Genomic DNA, 25,834 nt, shown 5'->3' on the forward strand with positions numbered 1-25,834 from the left:
TCTACCTCATTAGTGCAAGCAGACAGACTGTTGTCACCCGTTACATAACTGGCGACAGAGAATCACTATCCATCATCCTTCGCTGTAACTAATTATTCTCCCGCGCACTATTCCTAATCCCACGACATCATACTAATTATCAAGAACTGTTTTTTATACTCAATAATTATACTGGCTGATACTCCTGAAGCATTGATTTTCCTTTCCCCATCTCGGACCTTCTCCCATTCCAATATACTGTACATCTCGTCTTCTTTCTCCTTATAACATGAATGGAATGCTGACTAGAAATGAAATGAAACATTTTCATTCAAATAATGAATGAGCAAATACCGTGTATAAATTCATTAACATCAAATCTGCTGTTCGGGCGTCGTCAAAACCTTTAGCGAGCTGGTCGGCAAAATCAAACAGCGCCTTCTGTCATTTCGGTGAAAAGATCGTCGCCTCTCATAATGCCTCCTACTGTTTCTTAATCCATTTGCGTCGGTTTTAATCCCATGGTAATTGACACTTCGAATGCAACGACTACAAGCGTGTGATTATTTCCAAATAGTATGTCTTCTATTAATGATGTTTTCCTCGAGCGTCTTCAGTAGACAAGAGGACAGTGAACCCTGTTTGCTTGTCGAGCATCCCCTACTTTCGTTCTATTGCGTTCTCCCACTCAAACTCTTGCATCCACAATCGTTATAGTCATATTCATCTCAAGAACACTTCTATTAAAAATAAGGAAATGACTTGGCGTTCGCAGAGTTTGTTCTTTTCTACTGATTTTGATTTTCTGCTTAAAAGGTTTGCACTTGCAAGTGAGAAGGAAAAGAAAGACACTCAAAATCATGTGTGCACGCAGCAAAAATTGAGGAGGATATGTATATATAATTAAATAGAAAAACTTTAAGAAACGTAAAATAGCCTTTCAAAATGACTAAGGAAATTGTAAGATCGAGAGAATGTAGAAAGGTAACAAAAAGATGGGAAATGGGCGAAAAAATGAGCGTCAGCAGACATGGCAGAGGGTACCACTTGACGCCAAAATTAGAACGCAGTGAATAGCAGATGTGGGCTAATAGCCAACTGTATTCACATGACATTTCAGCGATGAAGTTCATATGAGATAAAATGAGAGTTACAGATGCACAATGTCACTCAATTCAGCATATTAATGGATTCCTTCAATTTTGATGATTCTGTTTTCCAATCGTGATATCAACTGAATCCTGCCCAATTTCTGTTTCGCTTAATTTGTCTGCTCTGGAAAAGACGGACGTCAAAAAAGATAAAAGGGCGAGGAAGAGGAGCGAGGTGCAGAAATGATAATAATAAAAAACTATTTTTAGAATTATAAAAACTCTTACTAAATATGAGACATTTCTCGATTTGATTTTGTTAGGCTATTTGAGTCACGCTAACCAAAGCGACTCAAGGCTGGTCAAAGTTCTTTGTTCATTATTTTATACACTGTAAAAAATTGAAGTGCTAATTTAGCACTTACAGTGCTTGTATAGGGACTGCACTACTAGTGCTGATTTTCTAGTTCAAATTTAAACTAGAAAATCAACACTCGTAGTGCAGTCACTATACCAGCAATGTAAATGCTAAATTAGCACTTTATTTTTTACAGTGTATGCATGATGGTCATCAGTCAGCTTGGACACAGTGAGACTGGCATCCAGGCAAATGTGGATTTATGTCATCCTAGAGAATGTTGGAGAGAACCATAATTGGTCCATGAGAGAACAGTATCATGGACCTATAGTAGGTCCATGATTAGATATGCACTTTCGTGAATACCCAAACTCGATATAGAACACAGAAAATCTAAATGTGCAGCATTTGTCATAGTAAATACAAATAATGATAGAGACCTTTGGTCCCTCCCAACAGGACATCACCATGCTCTTTGACACGTGTGGTGGCTTGCTCTGGTCATTCGCTGTATACTTCACTTATTTTACACTATATCATTGACATATATTAATTGGTCAGAATATCATGGTTGGGTGATATTGAGGTTATTTACGATGATTAAAGATAAAAAAGAACTCTGAATGAGTTCTCACAAATGATTTTCATGGATTAGTGGGCGGAGAACGAAATTCAAATATTATTCGGGTCTGTGCAAAGAAACAACGCCAAGTTCCATAATTCATCGCCGGATGGTTATTATCGTCCATATTGTTATGAATTCGTAGGCGGGAAACAACTACCAAATATTAGGTCAATATAAAGAAAATATTAAGAAATATAAATTCAATATTATTGTCTAATGGCCATTCTAATCTAGATGTTGACATAAAAAAGGACAAGGACGGATCTCCTTTTATTTCTAACTCCAGAAACTAATTATAGAAATTGCCTTAATTTCCCTCGCATTCACAAACTGACCATTTGTCATAAATGGTCAGTAGATTGACAGTTACTGTACAAAATATACCCTACATATTTTCCCATATTGGTGGTACAAGGTCAGTATGGATACAATAGCGAGTAGGCAGTATTATCTCGTAATTTTCAATGGTCACTCACTAAACCGTGTTTTATTCTTCGTTCTTTCATTTCTTTGCCTGCATGCATTAACAACTGTCAATAATTTTCATTATTTTCTTCTTCTTTCAGACTCTCTCTTTCTTGCCATATTTTTTTATATCAATAAATGAGTAAATTCACACTTTTCTTTGAATGATACATAAATAAGTGAAAATTAAAATATCGCCCTCCATACATTTTACCCGATTAATGTCTAAATTGGTGCTAAGAGGGTGAAAAGGCTCCCACCTCCATCATGTCCATGCACATGATCCACACCATCTATACTTCTCCCATAGGGTCCATGCTTCACCCATCTCCTTCGTTCTGCTCGTACGGCCATGATAGCAATCCTTTGTATCCAATATCCAACATGTTCAATGGCATCGATATATTCATTGTCCTTCACTACATCTTTCACTCTGATTTCCAACTATAAAACAAATATTTTCGTTTTCATTCTTTTGAGACAGTAACATCTGCCCCCATATTCTTTGCCTACCAACCATCGGGGGTTGTTCGCTGCGTCCGTGAATAGAAAGTACGTTCACTCAATTCCTCAATTGCTACTCATTTCGTTTTGGAGAGAATAACAACATAGAATGCAAGCCTTGTCATGACTGTAACCTTGACAAAGCAATTAGGAGATTGATGATAGTGTACCACTTATTGAACTTATATTACATTTTAGAAACAATGGTGTTTTAAAGATAACATTAGTTCATTAATCATAAAAATAGTCATTGCCATGATAGGTATAGCGTCTTATCCTTTCATCCTTTCCTAACGTACACCATTTACAACTTCACAATGGATGTGCTTTTTCACTAGCCAACAACTCCTGACTCGAAATAGAGGACTGATGAGCCCAGTATATTCCGAACCCGCCACATTCCTACTCTCGTGCATATATGGCATATAAGCACAATTTGATTTTGCATGTTAATCTGTCATTTCAACACATGTCGATACCAAAAAAGAAAGAGAGCAACAAAAAAGAACAATACAAAAAGGGGAAAAAGACTGGATTTTTTTTTCACACTAAGAAAGTTACGGTAGTTATGAAGTTTTCAGAGTGTTATCTCATTTTCAGTATATTTTCACCCTCTAACATGTCTAAGGAGTAATGTCAGGAATGATACCTCGATCTTCAAAGCACATAACTGGTGCATCAAAGTTCAAGATTTCACTCCATCCCATAATAACTTCAATGGTCCTGTCAACTGCACATTCTCCGGAGACCAATTCGTCCAACAACAAATCATATTCAATCATTTGTCATCGTTTGTCGCTGTATACAATCATTTACACGTTCGTATCGGTTTATGTACATACTCACCAGGGGATGAAGCGGCTTGCCTCTGATGTGGGGGAGATGAGGAAAGATAGGCAAGAGATGGGACGACAGAAGAGAGGGAAGTGGAGGGGTTGTAGGATGGACAGAGAGTAGAGAAGGTATAATGCTACAGAGAGGATAGGGACGGGTATGAGAGTTCGTCAAGGGAAGAAAAAGCGGGAGAGAGAAAAAAACCGAGATGGACATAGGTAATTTGGAAAAGATAGGCAGAGATAACAAAATAATGAGGGAGGCTAATGGTGACGGATGAGAAGGGCAAGAGGACAAATTAAAGGCAAATGCGGGAACGGGACATCAATTTTTAGGGACAGAACACGGAAACCGAAGAAAACAAGGATGGCTGAAAGAGAATGATAAGCATCTTTACGATTTGTGACAAATTTTCTATCAATTTGGTGGAGCGTTGTCATTGCAGCTCTGCGCGCGGAGTTTCGCGCCCGAGGGTGTTTGCAAACCGAGCTCGTTTGACTGACCGAAACTTGACTTTGGGCCGAGAGAGGTTTAAAGCCTTGGGAGTCAGCGCAATTACTCTGACGAATCGTCGAAATATGTGTTTCGATATATATTTTTTTTAGCGATGAGTGGACCTTTCAAATTGACAAGAGTTACTTCCAATAACGTAAATCATGAGTACATATTGGCGAAATGATATTAAAATGGAAAGGAAAATAGGTTGGAACTTGACGCAAGACATGGAATAAACAATCACCACTCCTCCCAAAAATCCTCGTGTTCATTTACACTTTGAAATTAGTATTTCAAATGAACAGCCTGATAAGCGCAGTGAGATCTGCATGCTTAGCGCGTACAGGACATGGACCTCTATCAAAAATAGCAAATCCAGTATTGTCATGATTGTGGACTTCGCATTTGGCAGTGGGCAAGATACACGTTAATTCTAGACATCCTTAATAATCAGGATAAACTCAGATTAGATTTATGCTCCTACGGGATGGGATAGTTGTCAATTTTAGATTCCTTTGCGTCAATAAATTATGCCGAGTAGACTTTGTAATTACGTTTTATTTATGAAATACCCATTCCATAGCTAACATGAAATACATAGACGGAAATTTAAAACACCTTCGTGCGAAGCAACAAATATAATTGGGCTATAAATGTACCTTAAATCAATGTAGATGATCTTGACATTCAGTGTTGTTTGTTTCTAATACCACTGTCTCCCATCCTGACTATTCTTTTTTGCTATAAATTGACACAATAATTTGATAGGGGAATTTATTGATGATTACTACTGCCCTAACCATAGGCATGCACAGCTAGTAAGCAAGCAAGCAATCAAGGAAGTTGCTCAAATAAATAAATATTATCACTGAACAAAGTAATTTTATTATGTAGTCAATTATTATCTGATATCCTCACTCCCTCCCTCAGATTTAGAATATATACATGCAATATAATGAAAATACAGTCAATCTCTTCATCTGCTTTTCCGCAAATTTCACACGCGAATCATGTGTTTTCATTCGTTATAAAATAGCGGATTGGAATAATCCGATTTGTATATATTATTTCTGTACCCATTGTGCGTTTAGGCAGTCCTCGCTCTGTTTTGAAACAGTGTCTGGTCACACCATACCAACTGATTTTTCAGCCATTGTCGGCGGCAGTGTACTATTTTTTTGCGATTCGCTTTCGCACAAGTTGATGTGAATGGGGTAACCCTGTGCCAAAGTGTGATGTCATGATTCGTCCCCACTCGCGATGTCACTATTTGTATAATGAATGTTATTAAATAGACTATTCTGTTTTTTTTACAATGGGATTGCTGCCGTTATCATGATAAATGGATTAATGTTCATACCGTCGCACAAAACATTCTAATCACTGAACTAAACATTTCCCCTCCTTCTCGCATATTCTTTCGCACACTCTCTCCCTTTCTTTATTACTCCCATTATGCACTCCCTATTCTCTATATTCCAATCCCAAAGTATTTCCCATTTATGATTTTCTGATTTCACGTCCTCTTTTGGTTTTTAATTCATATCAGGGGGATTCTGCGTCTTCCAAGTAGGCGTCCCATCCATCTTAGACAACATGATATTACCCTGTAACTCAACACAGTCTACCAAACTCGGTAAGCCCATCTTTTGTTTATAGGTTGCCCATGGTAACGGTAACCTTTCGATGAATTTGTACGAGTTCTGAACAAAGACGCGTCACATTCTACTATAGAACAGGGGACCTATATCGTGAGTCATTAGAGTGTAATAGCATGACCTGTTCAATTGCATATAGGTACAAAAAGCCACTGAAATATGAGGACGATCACCTCACAAACAGAAATATCTCAGCAATGTGATGTATGAAATATGAGTATTAATTATTATTAGCCCATGGCATTGTGAACTGAATTGGACAGTATTGGATAGTATACAAATTTTACTGTTTCTGTTGCGGCTATTTTCGTATACGGAGCATCATGTAGTCGAAATTAGCCCCCCTACTCTTCTTGACTTTCGCTTTCAGTGTTTGTTGAGTGCTAAAATTAGCTCCTCTCGCCACACAACATTTTGTCGAGTGGGACAACCATCCGACTATCATGTTGGGACTACCATCATGACGAATTACTTGATTCCAATTACAGAATTCCTTTCCCCATTTACTGTTATCTGAAGAGACAATGAAAAGATCATCGGAGAATGCCAAAGAAATGCCAATCATACCTAAATATTTGAGTAGGTCCGTGGTTTAATGACCTGTAATCTCCGCCCTATGCAAACCCCAAATAACAAATCTAAACCATTTGAAGGATAACTCCCCCATTATTCCTGTATTTATCCTTCTTCCTTAATTTGGGTGTTAATATTTATTCTCCGATTTCTTGTCCCTTTCACTTTTGGTCAAGATATTCTCCATTGGTATTATCAGGAAGGACGAGCCAATCAACATTTAACATGTATCTTTAGATATCATAACGTTTGTTAATGCTTTTGAAATATTCCATGTGTCGAACTTGTACTATAATGATGAAAATTCTATCAAAAATGCTTGGACTCTTCACTTTTATATACATTTTAAGTTATACATTGGTGCATGGTAAATTCCATTGAAATCTAATTTGATCAGCGTTGCCATGGTAGCTTACAAACGATGCCTAAGTTACAATTAAAACCTTTTGGAAAAGATTGATTTCATGTGAAGCAACTTCTTAAACTACACACTAATTAACGGTTCAAAACGTTAATCGTTTAACGAGTGATTCAGACCCTAACATCCATTTCAGTGTGCACTGCCACTACATTACAGCACTTCAGAAATCAATGTTTATCTTTTATTGAGGGGAAAGTGGTTTGCTGGATCCAACAATGAATGGCTTTTGTTAGAGCTACTGAAAGTGAACTAATGGGCTATCGTTAGATCGGCTTAAAGACTTGTATTCGGTTGACTTAAGATGTACAGAGTGGGATATCGATTCTTCAAATCAATTTTTATAGGGTCCAACATCACAGCTGTCCTATAAATACAAGTGTTGGAGTCTTTAATTTCAAAATAGGTTTTTATTTCAGCTACGTGTATGATTATAATGATGAATATCATGAAGAGCGATTTGCACGTCTGATTCGTTTAATGCTTTTTTTTTCAAAACTTCAGTCAGTTCATGCCTTGACTTATCATTAAGAGAACAATAATCCTTATCATCACCCATTTATACAATCTTTCTCACTATTCTCCCTATTTTTAGCTAGGAAATCTAGTACAGGAGCATCCATTGTGTATGAAATCGATCTTTCCAATTGAGCGAGTGAATAAATGACGTCATTAACTGTACTATAATAATCGGATGATATGGAATAGTGATTAAATTCCAGGAGCTGAGTCTATTCCACTGGGTACTTGTTGCATGATATCATTATGCTTTCCCCTCTTACTTCTCTGGTTGTGATATAACATCGATTTGTCTTACAATTGTACTTTGGGGTCTCAAAAAGCAACAGGATTTATAGAAGTGTAATGAAACAAACAACGCGATTATTTCAGAAAGATAAAAACTGTATATACCCATTATAAAAAGAAGAATATGCATAATACTACGTGTTACATCAAACCTTATTTTCATGATTATTCATACTTGATTTAAATATCATTATGTGAAAATTCTTCCTTTGTCGATAAAATGGAAAATACGCAAGTCAGTAATCATGATAATGGGATAAATTTCAGATAATTCTGAAGCATTTGAAACTCAATTTCTTATTTCTAATAATCAGAGCATTGTTCGATATTTTTTTGTTACAAAGCTCTGTAAAGGAATTCGAATCTCTCCGAAATTGCCAATTTCATCGATGTCGTTTTAAAGTCACTTTCCTTTTCATCCGCAAAGAGACTGGAAATGGCAAAGTTTCTTAGTATTTTTGTAATTCATGCAAATGGCTCAATTACTCGCTTTCCAGACGCCAGTAAATCCGAGAGAAGCCTTAGAACGGTGGTCCTTCCTCCTTAACCAACAAATCCATGCTTTTGGCTCTCTACCGCGAGAATTTCGACACAAAATGATTATTTGGGCTAAATAAGAAAGACGAAAAGACACAAAAAGAGTCATCTACGTCTTGTAAATACCGCGTAATATACTTGAAAGCCGATTAAATACCAGTGTTCTTTGTGTCAATGAGCCAAAAGTCCCAATAAGGCGCCATTTGGTCAGTTGCTTAAAGTTCGAGTGGATTCATTATTCCCCAAAAATATTTCATACCTAGAAAGCATTCACTTTCTATTGGTATTGGACGTTTCTGTCTCCAAAAGGAGAATGGCCACTGCGCCAGTGATTCACTGTTGTTAATGTTTCACCACCCCCCCCCCCAAAAAAAAAAAAGATGGTCAAATTATCAAGATTTCCAGTTTAGCATAACTCTATAACAGGGGTCCTACAAAATGATAACAAAACGCAATATCCAAGATCTAAGAAGTAAAAAAACAATGATTCAATTGTGATTCCATGACAGTCCTTAGTCGCCAAGCACCCTTACAATGGATTCAACCATCTTGAATGGTAAGGATCTGATGTTCGAATCATGTGATTATTTGAGTTGGCAAATGGAGGTTACTGTACCCTAATTTCATACAACAGCCAAGACCTTCGACACAATCATAATGTCATTTAATGTAATACACCTCAACATACTCAAGGATATACATCCTGAAATTCTTAGTGTCTCAACAAAACGACTTTAGTTGTTGCATTTGTACTCGTTTATCTGTATATAACATATGTGACAGTTTTTAATGTGTTTATGATACAATTCTGACTAATTGGGCAAATATACCTTGACTCATAATGAGCTAGATGGGACCATTCTGACCTTGGCATAGATTTGCAAGGATAACAGAATAGTGTAGTACTACCCTACCATGACAACATTTTAAACTATTTTTTTTAAATCCATATGGAGGCATATATACATATAACATTCAAACCTGAAAGACCAATCATCAAGCTCCCTCAAAGTTTCCTAATCCCCGGAGGAGGCCTCTGGAAGATTCACCTAGGTCTTCAGTTGTTGGTGACCTTGAGAGGGCCAGATGGACTTGACTTGATATAGACTTGGGTAAACTGTTGGGATCTCAAGTCCTGGAAGCTTCATGCTCTAGGAAATCTTTCCCCTGCGGCCAGTGTGGCTACATATCGATTGTCATGAATATTCAAACGTGTGCCTAACAGGCTAATTATTCTTAAAAATTCCCTCGCTTTCTGCATTTTGATAACGAAATCTCGAGGCTTTAGGAGAAATCACATCTAGTGCCGCAAAGTACCCGCATTTTCGATGCATCATGATGACATGGAGAATGAGCAAAATAGGCTACTGGCAAATTGTTACAGTGAATTTGTATTAACCTGGTTTTGGCAAATCATAAAAGTTTTTTTTTCCGTTCAACATCAATGTGTCAAGGTGCTTAAAAACTGTCAAACTTCATGTTTTCAAAAAATCGAAAGTTATTCTTGCCTGAGAGGTGGTTGTTTTCCTATGCATGTATGGCATGTATGGTAATAACGGTTTCGAAGGTTAAGTGACAGCGAGCTCAGAAAACAACACATTATTTTCTTTTGCATGTTTCAGGTTTGCGCATTTAGGTGTTAACCAGATTGAAATCGAACAAACACCGTACTATATCTTTTGACAAGAAATCACACTCGGGTGTTATTGTTTGTTCTCTGGAAACCACATTCGAGCACGCTCCAATGATTCACGGTGTGTAATTATTTGTTTGTTGATCTCCTTCACAAAAATTACCCCTCTACAGTCATGGTCGTGATAATCTCCTATTGCTCATTCCCTAATATCAGATGGCTTCTACCCTTTTGAATGTCACCTCTTCCAATATTAATGGCGATCGAGATACATCATAATGGATAAACGTTACTAGGACCCGAACTGATGTTTTCGTGTCTGATGCTGCCTAGTTTCAGGTTACAGTGAAATAAGCAGGGTTATTGATCAAAATCAAACGTTTCTGATGTTACCTGGCATAAACGTGCCCCATTTCCATTGCTAACGATTCAGTGGTCAATTAAGAAATTGTATCTAAGTAATGAGTGATTCATTTTGAATCACCAAATCATTGAGTTTCTCCCATTCGATTATGACCGTGATGAATGCAGGAGTATATGTAATTTGGGCCATTAATTTAGAAATTGCAGATCAATCCATTGAGGTTCTGGATCACTCATGTTCCCAAATGAAAGAGCTGAAGAAACAGGACTATTCAGGTACCATAGTTCCCATTTGATTTGTGCTTTCGATCATTCATGTTGAGGCATTCTCACTATCCTGACCATATAGGCCTATAAGGAAATAAACAGGTTCTGTCATCATTCAGTTACCATGGTAACCATTCAGATTCTTGTTTTTTTTTTTTTTTTTTTTTTGGGGGGGGGGGCATCATGATCATAGGGTTATGTGAGTGTGGTCCTGTACATGTCATGCAAATGGATATAAACAGTGCCATTCAGAAATCTATTCATTTGACAGTCTCCAGGCAGATAACAGAAAGTTATCATTCTGGTTTATGACACGACACACCGGAAATCCAAAAATATCTTTGCACATTAGAACACACTGAAGATAGTACGATAGTACTTTTCTCCATATTTGAATTGATATTGCCTCCATTCTTAAAGACACATCAAGGAATTTTATTTAGTTTTGGTTTACCATTTTGAAATGGTTAAGCTTCGCTCTAATAAAACAGGTTTTAAAAAACCTAACCTCAAACCCGAAGAAAATTAGCACGATGCTTCAGGAGAAAAGTACATTTCTTCATGTACTCCATGGATTCCGATATAATTGATCTGCCTCCTTTCCCCTAAAAACAAGAAAACAAGCCAAATAAACACTATTTACAACTCAGAACCAAATCCGTAAACGCTATCAACAACAAAGGAATTTACGACCAGTCACTCAAAATCGTCTTAAAACATGTGAAAAGACACAGGAACTTCGCCTAAAGTCACGCCAGGTCGATGCATTCAAAATGGAGACACACTTGAGTGCAAGATAGGATAATTCAAAACAAAAATCAAGAGGCACATCTACTGATTAATTATTGGCGTGAAGTCAAGCACCGCACTAAGCGCGACAAGTCGGGAGGCCCATACGGCGCAAGAATAGGGAACTGCGCTCCCGATATTTGCTCGCTCAGTCATTGACCCTAATCGAGGCGTAACGGAGTAAAAGCAGAGGGTGGTTCTGGTGTTTTTTCTTTGCCTGGCTGGATATGCTGAACGGTCTCAAGACAGTGGATAAAAAATATCAATTACCATATAGAATAGTTCATGAATATTGCTCACCCAAACAATACTTTGGTTTATGAAGTGTAGGTTATCGATTTACAACACAGTCTAGTGGATAATGGTTCCATATCTTCTTTAGATGGACATCGGCACTTCGGCAGTCAGTGATAAATTAATTGTGCCGCAATGGTTATATGAAAGTTTATTTTTTGGAAAAGAGGGATAAATTCTTTATCAATATTCATAATGAATCACAGTATTGTAAACATATGAATAACCTAACTCTCACAAGCTCTGACTTTGCTGCTACATCCTGCAAAATAATAGTGTTGTTGGGTAATCTTTTATTCAGGGAGTCCATGCTGTTGAATCATTTGGCTCACGTAAAGAAAGAAGGATGTCTCTTTAAGCATATAATGTAATGTTCCAGTCGTAAATCATTCTTTTAATCAAAAACTTCCTCTTGATAATACCATAATCCATTGGAATATTCAGCGGAGAAGGGAAATATTATCACAACGTAATTATCATGATTAAATCCTCCAGCTGGCTCTCTGCATGTGCTTTAAACCGCAAATAGAGTCATCATCTTGAAAGGAATTGCGGAGTAAGGTAAGAGTCACATTGTTGGCGCCCCTGGCATTTTCCTTTCATGAAAGAAAATGCATGCATGCTAGCCTAATACAAATTTCGTCACATCGCTGAGTGAAATGGGCACCGACTCCTAACCAATTACCATTTGCAAGTCAAGAAATGCATTGTGAATTTGATTCTGGCGATCTTTTCGGTAAGACCGTGCCATGCTACGCATGTATCAATTGTATAATAGCCCATCGATCACACATTGAGATGCACAGATTTGCGGTAACGGTCAGCCAGTCAACGACCCTTCCGTAAATCCATGTCGTCCATGTACTTCCTACATGTCCTATGTAACATTTTCACATAATGAGATCCAAATGCCAGATCGTTACAACACAAAATGCGGTGACGGCGCAGTTCTTCATCACCGAAGTGGCAGAAATTCAAAAAGCCAAGTTTTGTTCATTTTTATGATTACTTTTCATTCTTTGAGTCAAAGCTCCTATATGATTCATTTGCTTGTCGGAAAGGAATGGCAAGCTAAAATAATACACCAACAGGCTTAATACTTTAAACCGGTTCATTCATTCATTTTATTTCTGTATTTCTATACCAATTATATTAAAAGCAATTAAACAAATAAAAGTTGAAGGAGGATATTCTTGCATGTGAAAAGAAGAAAAATATGGTCGGTGAAGGATAAAACGGAAATGAAGGGAGATGAAGTTAGGCCTATATCTATTCGGAATTATCTACAATGTTCGTTCATTCTCGCGGAATCAGAAAATATTTTTTTTTTCGTATAGGGTTAATATAAAGCAAAGTTTATATATATATATATATATATATATATATATATATATATATATAAATGTGTTAAATTATACACGTACAACAGCTTTGGCAACACTTTTATTTAAATATTTTGTGAAAGAAATGGATGAAGAGAACAATGGTAGGGGTAGCTTAAATCAAGGTTCCCCAGAGCTATCTACCCTATTTATATAATATATATATATATATATATATATATATATATATATATATATATATATATATATAAATTATCATAAACACGATGAAATAACGAAGTATGTCCCCCGTCACGGAAAGAAAATAATAATCAAACTAAATGAAGAATAGTCAAATAATGCTCTAATATTCCACTTTAACTAGTTTCGTCTTTCTGAAGAATTAAAGACGAAACTAGTTAAAGAGGAATATTAGAGCATTCTTTGACTATTCTTTATTTAGTTTGATTATTATATTATCATAAATATATATATATATATATATATTTCATCAGATTATCATTTAAAAAAATTGTACTGCCATGCCTACATGCTTAGTCTGTATCTTCGGTTTCATTGTGAATCATTTCTGTATATGATATATATTATCATATATATATATATATATATATATAGACATTTTCCTCACCTCTGGTCTACCAATGGTTTTCGCGCCTCGATCACAGGCGGCTCATATATATATGTGAGGGGATGGGTGGTTCCAATGACGAGTCCGTGATATTCCTTCATTAATTACCCTCATGTTTTTAAACTGATACATAGCAAAGTGATTGTTCAACGCCCTTTACTTATAGCAGCTAGTACGACTGATTCGTAGAATTGGCAAAGTTGAAGAGGGTTATTTAGGGTCATATTGCGTAGAAAGAATTCGACGAATTCAGGCTTATACGAAAGGGCTTATTAAAAACCGTATGAAACTAAACGGACTGAGTCAGAAAGGATTATGTATCTTTTTTCATAAATCTTCCTATCCCCAGATCCCGATACGGCTTCTTGCTCCTTGTAACTGGCTGTAACAATTACCTTTCAATCCGTAAGTATATCAATCTGATTAGTCTATCTATTCACCCTGATATCAGAAAATGTTTAAGATCATTCAAACTTTCAAATTGCAATATATTATCACCGTTTCATTCATGTGGCTATATTTCTAAGATCAGTTTCTAGCTCATTTAACATGTCCCAAAAATAGAGCGCGATAATTATTATCATTATTATCAGGGGACATTTTCATGGAAGACCTACTTCATAACAAATTAAACTTGTTTAATATCAGCTGTCAAGTGCCATGAACTCTTTGAAAATTGAACAGATAATTTATTCACAACAAATTCGTACCAGTACCGTGACTGTATTATTTTATTCTCATCTACAATCAAGATAATTTTTTGCTTGCTTATTTTTAAGTTACGGCTATATAGCCTATTAAAATTAAAAAGGTTTTTATAGGATTCTAGATTGACATTCTCGGATATAGTATTCAAGATACTTGTGCATTCCATATACACATTGGGACACTTCTTGAACGGCTAATCACTTAATTGAATTCATAATAGGTTCAAGCTACGATCAATGAGGCACCTGAGCCGTGAAAAACTATTGTAAATGGGTACTCACGATTGAAAAGCTACGATTAATGGGGGAGCACAAGAAAAAAAAACTAACATAAAAGGGTGGTGACACTTGACTGGGAAATTGCAAAACAACGGGATGAGAAGCGGTGCGTAATGAGCCGAAATTCGAGAACAAAAGAAAATATTGATTGTAAGGTGCTGTAGTCTATGGAAAATCATAGTCAATCTGTCTCAAACTTTGCTGTAAAGTAATGTAAGGAGTAAAAACAATAGTAAACAAGTAACCGATGTCAACAAATTATAAAGCCACTAAGCTATATTCCTAGTCTGATGATCATTAAATTATACAGACTTGGAATGTATAAGTTTAATCATCTTTCATTTGCAAAGACAAAATTGTTCAAAACATTTCAAATCAGGTTAATGCGATATTTGGTATCCAGGTAACATTTATAGCCATCCATATTATGTACTACCATCAAATTAACCACTGACGCGTATTTGATATACTGATCGGAACGACGTCTCTAAGCGCTTTACAGATACAGTCGTCTTCCGATGGACGCAGAAGTTTCTTTCGAACTAAATTCTGACAAGTTGAACTCAACGTCACCTCCCTGGTTCAAGAATGAAGATGTTGTCGTCATTACAGGTGTTATTACATCTTTGAGTCATGTCCCAGCTAATTGCAACACACAAGAATAGCGTTATATCCATAACGTTACTCAACCATTGATTCGTTGGGCAGACCCATAAGCATCTGGAATTGTTCTAATTAGAAGACATAACCCATTAGAATTTTTCATTCAAGACAGTGAGGCTGTTGATTTGATGGACAGGAGCTCAAAGACATCTGGTTTTGTTCAGTTTGGATGACATCATCCATTACTGCTTACCGTCCCGACATTGATGGATATCTTCCCTAACGCGAGTTTTGTAAGTCATGTACATACACTCCTGCAGGACAACTTCACCACCTGCAATACACACAGCAACTAATTTGGTCCAGTAATGCAGGGTAGGAGATGGGAAAGGAAGGGCGGGGGGGGGGGGGTTGGCACCTTGAAATGAATGGGACAGTAGCTTCTGTCCCTTTCTACCAATCTGAAAGTTAAATCTTCACATTGGCATGAGGTACCCCCACCACCCTCTAAACTAATTTATTTATCACACTTTTTTGGGGGAACACCGCCCCTCATCTACACCACTGCTCTACATCACTGAAGTGAAGAACAGAACAGCCATGTCACCTCTAATTGCTAGATCTTAATGATGCCACCATATGAGCGTAGACACACACACACACACACACAAATCGTCTTTTGAATTGAAGATGAAAGTCAATGGAAATTCAAAGAAACATCTTCAGTGATGATCATGTTCCGACGGATCATGGGTACGGAGATCATATTGGTTGAATATACAGACAAATTCAGATACACTTTAGTTATCTTATCTTATTAATGGGATATTTCTTTAAAAATAAAGTTAGCAGTTGCATTTCATGAATTTTATAAAACTGACTATCAAACGTTGCATTTCGTTTGTTTTAGAAATGAACACTATCATTACAGACAAAGGGAACCATTCTGAAAATAACCGGGGTCATAACAATCTGGACCATGCAGTATTAAATCCAATCAATGAAACCTTTAAATTGAATTTCCACCCCATGCACCATCAAGTATATACCCCTCCTTCTTTTATGGTGAAAATCAGGGTCCATCAATATTGTCTCTTTTCATAAAAGTCTAAAATTAGATATTGACAGTTATCGATTATCTTTCTTATATAAAAGATATTCATGAAGGGTAATTCCGGCGAGAGATAGCGATCGGATCAGTGATGCGCGTACCCATCAATCATCAATCGAGATAATTAGATACCTTTCATTCGTTCATCGATTCATTGTTACGTCCTTGTAAATAATACATTTATTGATTCATTCATTCAAATAATCTATTCAATTATTCACGCTCCATTCATCCATTTTTTAAAATTATTGTCAAGAGTAATAATCATACAGCTATCAGATACATAAATGATGTCATGACCACTTTCAAAGGCGACACATCCTCGATTTATCTTAAAAAACCCTTCCCACACCTTTCATTTCTCGTTAGAAGGTAGATCAATCATTTATGATTTGCCAATGCTTATGAAACGATAAATCAGATGAATATATAGTCCTATAGACAAATACTGACAAGAGACTCGGGATTTCGCCCAGTAAGACTTGTCGTATACCATGGTTACGTTTATGGTTTCTAGTACCACGAGAAAGCAAAACATCGGATGTCTCGCAGGTTTATCGAAATTTGTTCTTTCCAAATGGTTTTCATTCCGAAATATTCTAAAATAAAAAAATAAACAGCTGATAAAAATAAGCAAACCAGCAGTAGTTATATGTATGATGCTATATTTAACGATGCATGAAAACAATAATGGAATTTATTAAATTTGGACAGTTACGTGAGATTGGTTAAGAAGAATTTGATAGCACAATTGTTACCAAAACACCAAACAAACATTACCACAGTTTGTTTTGCCAACAGTTTTTTTAATAACTCTTCAACAACCCAAAAAGTCATTAAGGCTTAACCAATAAAATCACAATTGTAGTAAAAATGAATAGTGTAGTATTAAATTAATATCATCATTCAGTGATTTAAAAACTAACAATCATCCTTCAGTGATTTAAAAACTAACATTCCATAACCAAAATGTGTTTGTATCAAGTAATTTGATACATTTTAAAGTGGGTGACAGTGATTCATAGTGGAACACGTTGAAATATTCATATCATCATATATTTTATTGTACCTGGTCAAGTAGGAATATGAGCTGGCATATGGCATGATGTTGATGCTATTGTCCTTGGTCACGCGTACGTCAAGGTCGGCGTACGACCATTATAGACACACCCATCACACTGACAATAATTCTTTTACCTGGTTAACTGATCCAAAACTACCTCCCAAAGTGCTTTCATCATGCAAATAGTCTTTTGGTGTCAACTGATGCAATCCTGAAATAACGCAGTACCTTGCGTCCCCTGTTGCCCTTGGAAGAGCATTATTAGCCTGCGTCATGAGCGAACTAACTTTAGCTAATCAGTACAACTTTATGTACCTGTACGAAGGGTGCCAATGCACATTACAATGTATGACGCAGCTAAGGTAGTGCCCAAGCGTTAGCTAGTACTGATTAAGAATAACGCAACAAAAAGTGTTAGGAGTATCAACCCATGCGTCGATGAACACTCGGGATTCTCGTCGACTGAAAGCCATTTAATACAGCACATCAATGAAATTTAAAGCTTTCCAGTAAAAGTAACCCTTTCAATTTCTAACAAGTTTCAATACTACTCACTTAGAGCCGATCCAAAACAATCATGTTGACAATAAAAACAGAGAGTGTCAGGTGTTCTTATTTGTTTGATCCTCCCTACGTCATCAACAGGTAATGCAACCCATAAGTTCATGTATCATTTAACCTAAAATGAACTAAATCACAGGGGACAGGTGGTGAATGGGTTAAAGACAATCAAACAAGGACTTGTAATTTGACAGTCTTAAGAATATCTGTACGATGAAAGCAAATATTCAATTCTCGCCTAAAATTGGAGGCTCGAAATAACAACTCGTGGGGAACCTGAGTAAACTAAAGTCTGGTTAGCAAAGCAGTGATCTGAATGCGATGAAATGTATTCTATTGATCCATGAGCCCATATCAAATAAGCTCCAAGGCACGGAAGAGAGTTCCTTCGACGTCTGTTGAAATGTAAAGCTTTCAACATGAAAAAAATGACGTTCTTGAAAGTTGTTAGTCTCACACGTACAGCAATATTACCATCGCCTCAAAATAGTACACTGAACATAATTTAACAGTATATCAAGATTCAAGAGTACATTATTATTTTTTTCTCACTCGTCAGAAATTCCCTACATGAGTATATTGTGTGTAATTATCATTAACTTTGCTTTATAAGCGTGTCAGTTACAATGTATAACAAAACACAAAAATGTAATCTCTACTCAACCAAATGGAAACCGCTGGTCAGAAATTTATATCGACGTTGCATGGTTGATTGCAGTATAGGTTTAATCAAATCCCATTTATTTTGGTTGTTTAATAATGAAAAAGTAAATGAATTAGTCATTAATTAAGGAAAAAGCATTTAATTTATTGAATATGAAAACAAGCCCACGCCTCTTCGGCCATCCAGAAAATTGGTCTTTTTCCCAAGATGAAAAATCATCGTCTGTTTGCAGTGGATCGAAAGCAATTCAATTCGAAGAGATCAGCAATCTGCGATGTCCTGTTTGTGCAGACAACCTCTGATGGTTTATTTGATCACGATATGATTGGCGAGATGTGACAGGATGGGCCATGAAGGCGTAGCTATGAAATGTGTAGAGGTCTACGGAAAATTACCCCTTTTCATTTAACCTTTCCTGATTTTGAACTAATATTAGTATTATCTTGCTCTTGATTTCGTTCGATATATAAGATCATTTTATGATGATGTTAAAAGGACGATACCTAACTTAAAGATAATATCACATCAAATGCCATAATTTTCAGCAACCCTTTGCATTTTTGAATGCTTTTTAACCCCTTAGACATTGATCAAGCTGACTACCTTTACATAAATCATATTATTACTTTATAATGAAGAATGACGATGGAAAGCTTGGGTATGAAAAATAAGCACATCCTAAATCTAGACAAATTAGTCTCTGTCATGTCTGACTGGGCTTCTAGGATGATAACGTTTGGACAGGTGCAATCGGGAAGATCTGCTTAAATTTGATTGGACTAAACGTTTAAAATGAACGCAGTGATCACTCAGATAGGAGAGAAGAAAAGCAATTTGTGGAAGGTTTTTGATACTCATCACAAGGACTTCGATGTTTACCTGACGAAAGGGCAAACCTGAAAAGGAATCTGTTCTTAGTCGTCATGGAAACTGCCTGCTTTTAAGTCAGTACATGTTACTAACAGGGGGATATGGATGTACCATTTGTACTTCTGTATTTCGTTATTACTTAAAATTTTACAGAGTGGCAAAATGCCAACAGGCCAAATTACTAGAGTTTTATGATATATTTGTCTTTTTACAGTTAGATTCTGAGGGACACAATACGAATCAGATTTCACGGCTTTGTTGACAAAATACCTCGCTATTTATGGCGACATATTATTGATTTGTGCCTTCTTTCTAAATGATGGGCAAGAGTAATACTTAATGGTGGAATAATGATCGAGGGGACTCGTTTTACCATGAAGGTCGTCCTGATGAATAAAAACAAAAACCGTGGTGATAATAATGAAAATCCTTTGGCAAGGTCCATTAAGATCCACGTGGTTGCACGGATGGGGAACCAAGCAAGAGATGCATGGTCGTGGGGGATTAACCGGTTGGGAAGGAACCATCGGAGCAAAACGCCATGCTACCTGCTAGTCCCTATACCCTACTACCAAAACAAGTCCGATTTTCACTGGTAACGACATCGCATTCCGAGTTTGAATCAAGTGTTTTGTTTGAGTAGGTAATCTTTTAAAGATTGATATTAATCGGAAGCATGTGAGCGATCATGCAGGCCCTGAAAACATATTTTGGCACAAACAGTGGTAACGATAATACTTTTATTCAGAAAATCAAAGTTGCCTGGAGCTAGTACACACAGGACAAAGCGGGACGTGACAAAAACAATAGTCATATCGTTGTTGCCATCGAGATATTTTGTTTTCACAATATCTCCCAAATTTCATTCCGCATATTCAGCATTGGTTTGATTAAAAAAAAAATGAAGTCCTTGAAGACGTTACAAAATTAAACCCAGATCCTAAACTGATGATCTAAAATTTTCCAACTACTGTCTAGAACCATGACGGCCTCTGAATAGAGTATGGATCCATCTAGAAGGATCCATGAAAAAAACAATGATTGGATATGATATGAAGTTTCAGACGCATTTCCATTTATAGCCTCAAATTCCTATAGTCAAGAGCAATCTTCGAAGAGACAACCGCCAATCCACAGCACATACGGCTACAGTTCCAGTTTCAAAACTGTGCACAACTTATCTACTTAATAATGTTTTTAATGAATACTTTATCAAATTATCAAACCAACATATTCTGGTGTACTCTATTTTTTAATTATTATTTTAGACCTGTTACGTTCTGCAACTTGCAATACTTGTTCCTGCAATGATGCTTGTTTTCATTCGCCCATGTGTTTTTATTGTCAAACCTTTGCTATTCATCACTGAATGATACATATCAGCTACCATGACTACAATAATCACTCAATCTCTAAAAAATCGGAAGCTTTCAATCATATGAGAAAACAGAGTTAACTTTTCTTTGACTTATTTTCTGCAAAGATAATCTAGTTAATCGGATGACTTAAAATGTACAATATATCTTAAGTAGCGCCTGATCTAGCTAAACGAAATAGACAGGCCATTAAGCACGCAACGTGACAGTAGAAATGTTCATCGAGTGTTTTGGACCTGAAGAGATATAATCTAATTCTATCGTCTATCATCATGTTTGTACTAAAGATCAAAACAATATATTGAAATATTGTATTTGTAATCATGATAGAACATTTTTTCAAGAACATGACTCGGCACACACTAGATTGCTTCAATGACTTCTAACTAAAGATTGGCGCAGCCGTCATAGTATGCTTGAAATGGCAAATTATGGTTCAGTAAAAAACTGTCAGTATTTCATCAAATCTTGTTGGACTTGTTTGACCACGAGTTAAATGAATGCCTTACATCTCATTAAAGTTTGATTCATGATAGATGATTGGATGTACATGTGTATTTAAATCAAGGGCTAATAACTCCATGCATGTTTCAACAAATACCATGGACATATAGCCGGCCCACGATAACAATCCATAAACTTTCATAAAGTGGGCAACAGGGGTCAATCAAAGTTGTGATTTGTGTCACATTAAGGACAAGTTTTACTACATGTATTTTTGCACTCTCAATACCAACCTTGATCAAGGTTGTTGATCAACTTGTAATCAGCCGAATGTTAACATGGTTAAGCACGTATTTCTTAATGGTTGATTTAATTCACCAAGGGTAATGTCAACCATGCATTATATTATGTCCTACCATGTCTTAATGATGGCAAACCAAACATGATACATTTTTATACAAGTAGCTACATAATCTATCTATTTTATTATTTTTGTATGTAATGGCTGACGAGGCTTACATGTATAAGGTTTAGGAGTAGAATAGTTATCTTGTAATAGTAATCTTGGTTTAAGACATTAGAATGACGCATACTTATACAAAAACTTTCCAAATAAATGTCACCTTTGTCCATACTTTGGTGCTTATCATCTGCTTAGATGTTGTTCATTTATCATAATTATCCCATGATTTCTGAGAAAATTCAGTTTTCTTGGTGTCATCGGCACACGGATCGCATGTTTATTTTGTCATATCTTTCCATCAGTTCCACGATTCCCACAAAGGGTATAGAAAACAATAACGGTTTTTTTATACTGTGTCTACATTTTGACTTTCTACTAATGTCCATTCATTGAAATTTTATCAATGGGCCTATGTAGTAAGTACCATACAAGCTTGGCTTCTTCTTCCAACTAAATTGCGTACCGAGAATTCGAAGAACCATCCAGGGCACTGTTGGGGTTTCTCAATTAACCCAATTTCTTCAAACAGGTCGTTCGCATTTATCGATTATACATTTCCACTGGCATTGGACAAAAGACAATTATAGATCTGGGACTGAAGATAATCTTTGCACTTTCTGACTTTTATCACAGTCCTAATCGATAAGCATAAGAGAGACATTGTTATTTTTTCTGATGGTAATGTGTATTAAATATGGTACGCGAGGTTTTAGCTGGAACCTATAGCACATCACTATATCTGGTAGTAATTAGCAACCGAAAACTATTGAATGCTTGTGGAAGGAATTCAAATACGAAAAAAAAAATGGTCCACAATACAACTATGGAATGTGGGTACCTGGTTCAAATATCACGAAACTTGGCCACTGTTTTTAGGCGAAGTTTCTCACACCGGGGTTATACCAAAACCAAGGTTGTATTGAATGATTTACCAACGCATCAAAACGTAATGTTAAAGATTTCTAGGGTGATCATGCCTATCCATGCTATCCAAAGTCGTTTTAAAAGCAACCCCCTCTCATACCCATAAGTTTGTTACCAGTAATCATGAAATTAGACACCCGGTTAACATCCATACTACAATAAAATGTGTCAGGTGACTTCAAATTTTGGTGCCCTTTGGCATGTTTGGTGCTCCATGTGCCTTTACACGACCGCCCGGCTTTTACATGTTTCACGGGAATTTTATTCTTCAGGGTCTTTATTTAGCACAACGTCTTCTTAAAAGGAATAAAGTCTGTTTGCCAAGACGTGTTCTTTTGCAAAGATTGCGGCCTTATACAGGGTGATGTTGATTTATGCACCAATGTTTGCCTTGCTTGGCTTTCACACATACTTTGAGCTCATTGGGCAATCTGGAAGCTGAAAAGTCTTAAGACGCCGTCGAAGGAACTACCATTTAGAAATGAAAATTGTCGTTAGCTTGAACTTTGAAGTGGCCAAATAGGCCTCATGATGGAAGGATGAAGGAGAGAGAAAGGAAGAGAGAAGTGGATGAAAATTACCTTTGAAAACCCCGATATCGTTGTTTGATTTTCAGTTTCAGATGATAACGTAAACGGTCAAAATGTTTATTCATCAATGAATCTGAAGGCATTGGCATAATCAGGTGCATACTCCATTCAAAATGTTATCGATATCGTTAAACATGAAAAGTGTGTTTGAGCAGAGGGCACTAACCCTTGTAATTTGACTAAAGCTAATATTGTTTTACTGTGAACTATTTATTTGAAAAAAAGTTATTACTGTTTTAATGGGTATTACAAAGAGCACAACCAAGATGATCAATGAATCAAGTGAGTGAAGTGACAATTGACAAAACATATACAATACAAACTTTCCAATCTACGAACTATAAGACTTAAGGCGTGCCAAGCTAAATAGCACCATCGAATACCGTCGTCATCATGACCATGACACATCACCCACACATTCATAACATCAGCTACCGACCACCCATCCCTTCTTCACCAGCAACACGGTGCCTCACTACCACTAGATCAAAGCCACCACCACCACCATTCTTTCAGGCTTAAACTTTATATTGAATGTGAAAAGTTCAAAACTATGAACATTTGTCCTTATCCATCACCCCATACTTCAAAAAATCATGATCTGACCTCTTCTTACCTTTCTTTCCCGTTTCTCCGGTCCGGTTGCTATGCTCGTTGTGCGTTTCGTTGTTATTGCTATCCGATTTGTCACTGTGGACATGCACATTGTTGTTGTTTGAGGGTTGGGTCGAACCCTGGCCCTGTTGGTTTTGGGCCCCTGGTTGAACTGCGAACTTCAACATCTTTATTGAGATGTGGATGGCGAGTGCGTTTTACAGGTCCTCAATATTGTCGTTTGATGTTATTTATAGAGAGTTGATGAAATTATCATTCCAGGGACATCGATCCCACTTCTTATGAAACAGCTTGACCAGTAAAAAGTGGTAAATGGGGAAATCTTTTTGTCGAAACTATTAGTTATCCATGTCCGACATCAACAATTTCGAAGTCCTTACTAAGGGGATCTCAAAAAGGCAGCTGCGTTGACACTATGATAGATAATTCAATAAAAAGCCCACGTGGAAAATAATCAATAGTTTACAGAGTAGTTCATTTTTTTATGAATGGGAGCTGATCGCAGTGTAGAGTGCAGTTACGACAAGTGCATCCAATAAGGGGTTCTCAAGCATAACCGCTGCCTGTGAAACTCTGCTTTGCTGGATCTCCAGAGGTTTCGCTCTCAACCCATCGGCGAGAACACCGAATGAATGAATGGATGCATGTATACATTGGGCGACAAGTGGTTTCGATACGTACGATACGTGCGAGTCGCGCGCTCGCTTGTTTAAACCATGAAGGTACCTCCATGCTTTAACCGATTTACACAGACACACATACCACAGGGACGGGTTTTTTTAATTGATCATGCCTGTGGATGCGGATGTGTTTTATTTTCTTTCAAAAAAATAATTCGGCAAATTACAGGCAGATTGCTTATGTTGGGAAACATTTTTCTTTGAAGCACATACATTTCGAGCAGTAGATCTGTGTTTGAATAGTGTATTTTCCCCTGCCCTTCAACTACAACTGCTAAAGTTAACAGCCTTGCAGTGTACATGGTATACAGCCCTTCGTAATGTAATCCATTTATGTCGCCACTAGATATTTACCCACTGGAGATCGCGAATACTTCAGCCGTCAATAAATATGCCCGGTGAATATGATAAACATTACTTTCCTTTAAACTGATTCTTTTAACTAAGCTTATCGTTTGCTGGTGAAGAGGAGTGCTTATATATATATATATATATAAATAACGAGGAAAAATACTTTTGTAAAATATAGCAAAGCACAAGCTTATGGCAGGGGATGTACGCTTCAGAAAATACTTCAGGAAAACTGTCATTTTCTCGAAAAAATGAAAAAGTTCTTCAATATATTTTCGGTGGTTTGCAATTCAAAGGATATCTGAAAAGCATTTATTGAATAATATAATATTTTTCGTTTTCGGTGCACCAGATCTAAGTGAAAACAAAAGCAGTCGATAGAGGGCGCCTGTACAAATTGATACTGTGAACTGTTTTACTAATCGTATTTTACGAGTCCATTGTAAGTATAAGTAATCGAATTCCAATTAACATGATAAGAATTCAATGTTATAAGTATACAATATAGCCGCATAAGCAGCTGGAATTCCCTGTTTTTGGCAACTTTGTTCACAGGGGAGTTACGCATTTCACAGTCCCAAGGAAAAATGAAAACTGCGCACATAATGGCATAGGCTCAGTATTTAGAGTGAATTTTATGAGCCTTCTTCGACTTTTCTTCGAGTAGTTTGTTTATTATTATACATAGTATCAGTGAGAAGCCAATAATGAAATTAAAAATCCTAGGTCAAGTCTGCCCATGAATTTCACTTATTTCATCCCCCCTGATTATTACGCACGCCCATCTCAGGGATCGTGGATCGAGCCAACGTTTGATAACATTTCAAAGGACATCTACCGATGCTTGTAGCAAAGGATATGATTCATACAAT

At 36.7% G+C, this 25,834-nt stretch overlaps 1 protein-coding gene across 1 annotated transcript in view; it reads right to left on the reverse strand.

Annotated features, from left to right (window-relative positions):
- Positions 1-24,098, reverse strand: part of LOC129254762 (serine-rich adhesin for platelets-like) — a 61,618-nt gene extending 37,520 nt beyond the window's left edge. The window contains exon 1 of the mRNA XM_054893279.2: positions 23,933-24,098. Coding sequence (XP_054749254.2) covers positions 23,933-24,098 — 166 coding nt within the window. The remainder of the gene's footprint in view (positions 1-23,932) is intronic.
- Positions 24,099-25,834: the final 1,736 nt, after the last annotated feature.

Source organism: Lytechinus pictus, chromosome 2 (assembly GCF_037042905.1).
Source record: "Lytechinus pictus isolate F3 Inbred chromosome 2, Lp3.0, whole genome shotgun sequence".
In the NCBI taxonomy this organism is placed as follows: domain Eukaryota; kingdom Metazoa; phylum Echinodermata; class Echinoidea; order Temnopleuroida; family Toxopneustidae; genus Lytechinus; species Lytechinus pictus.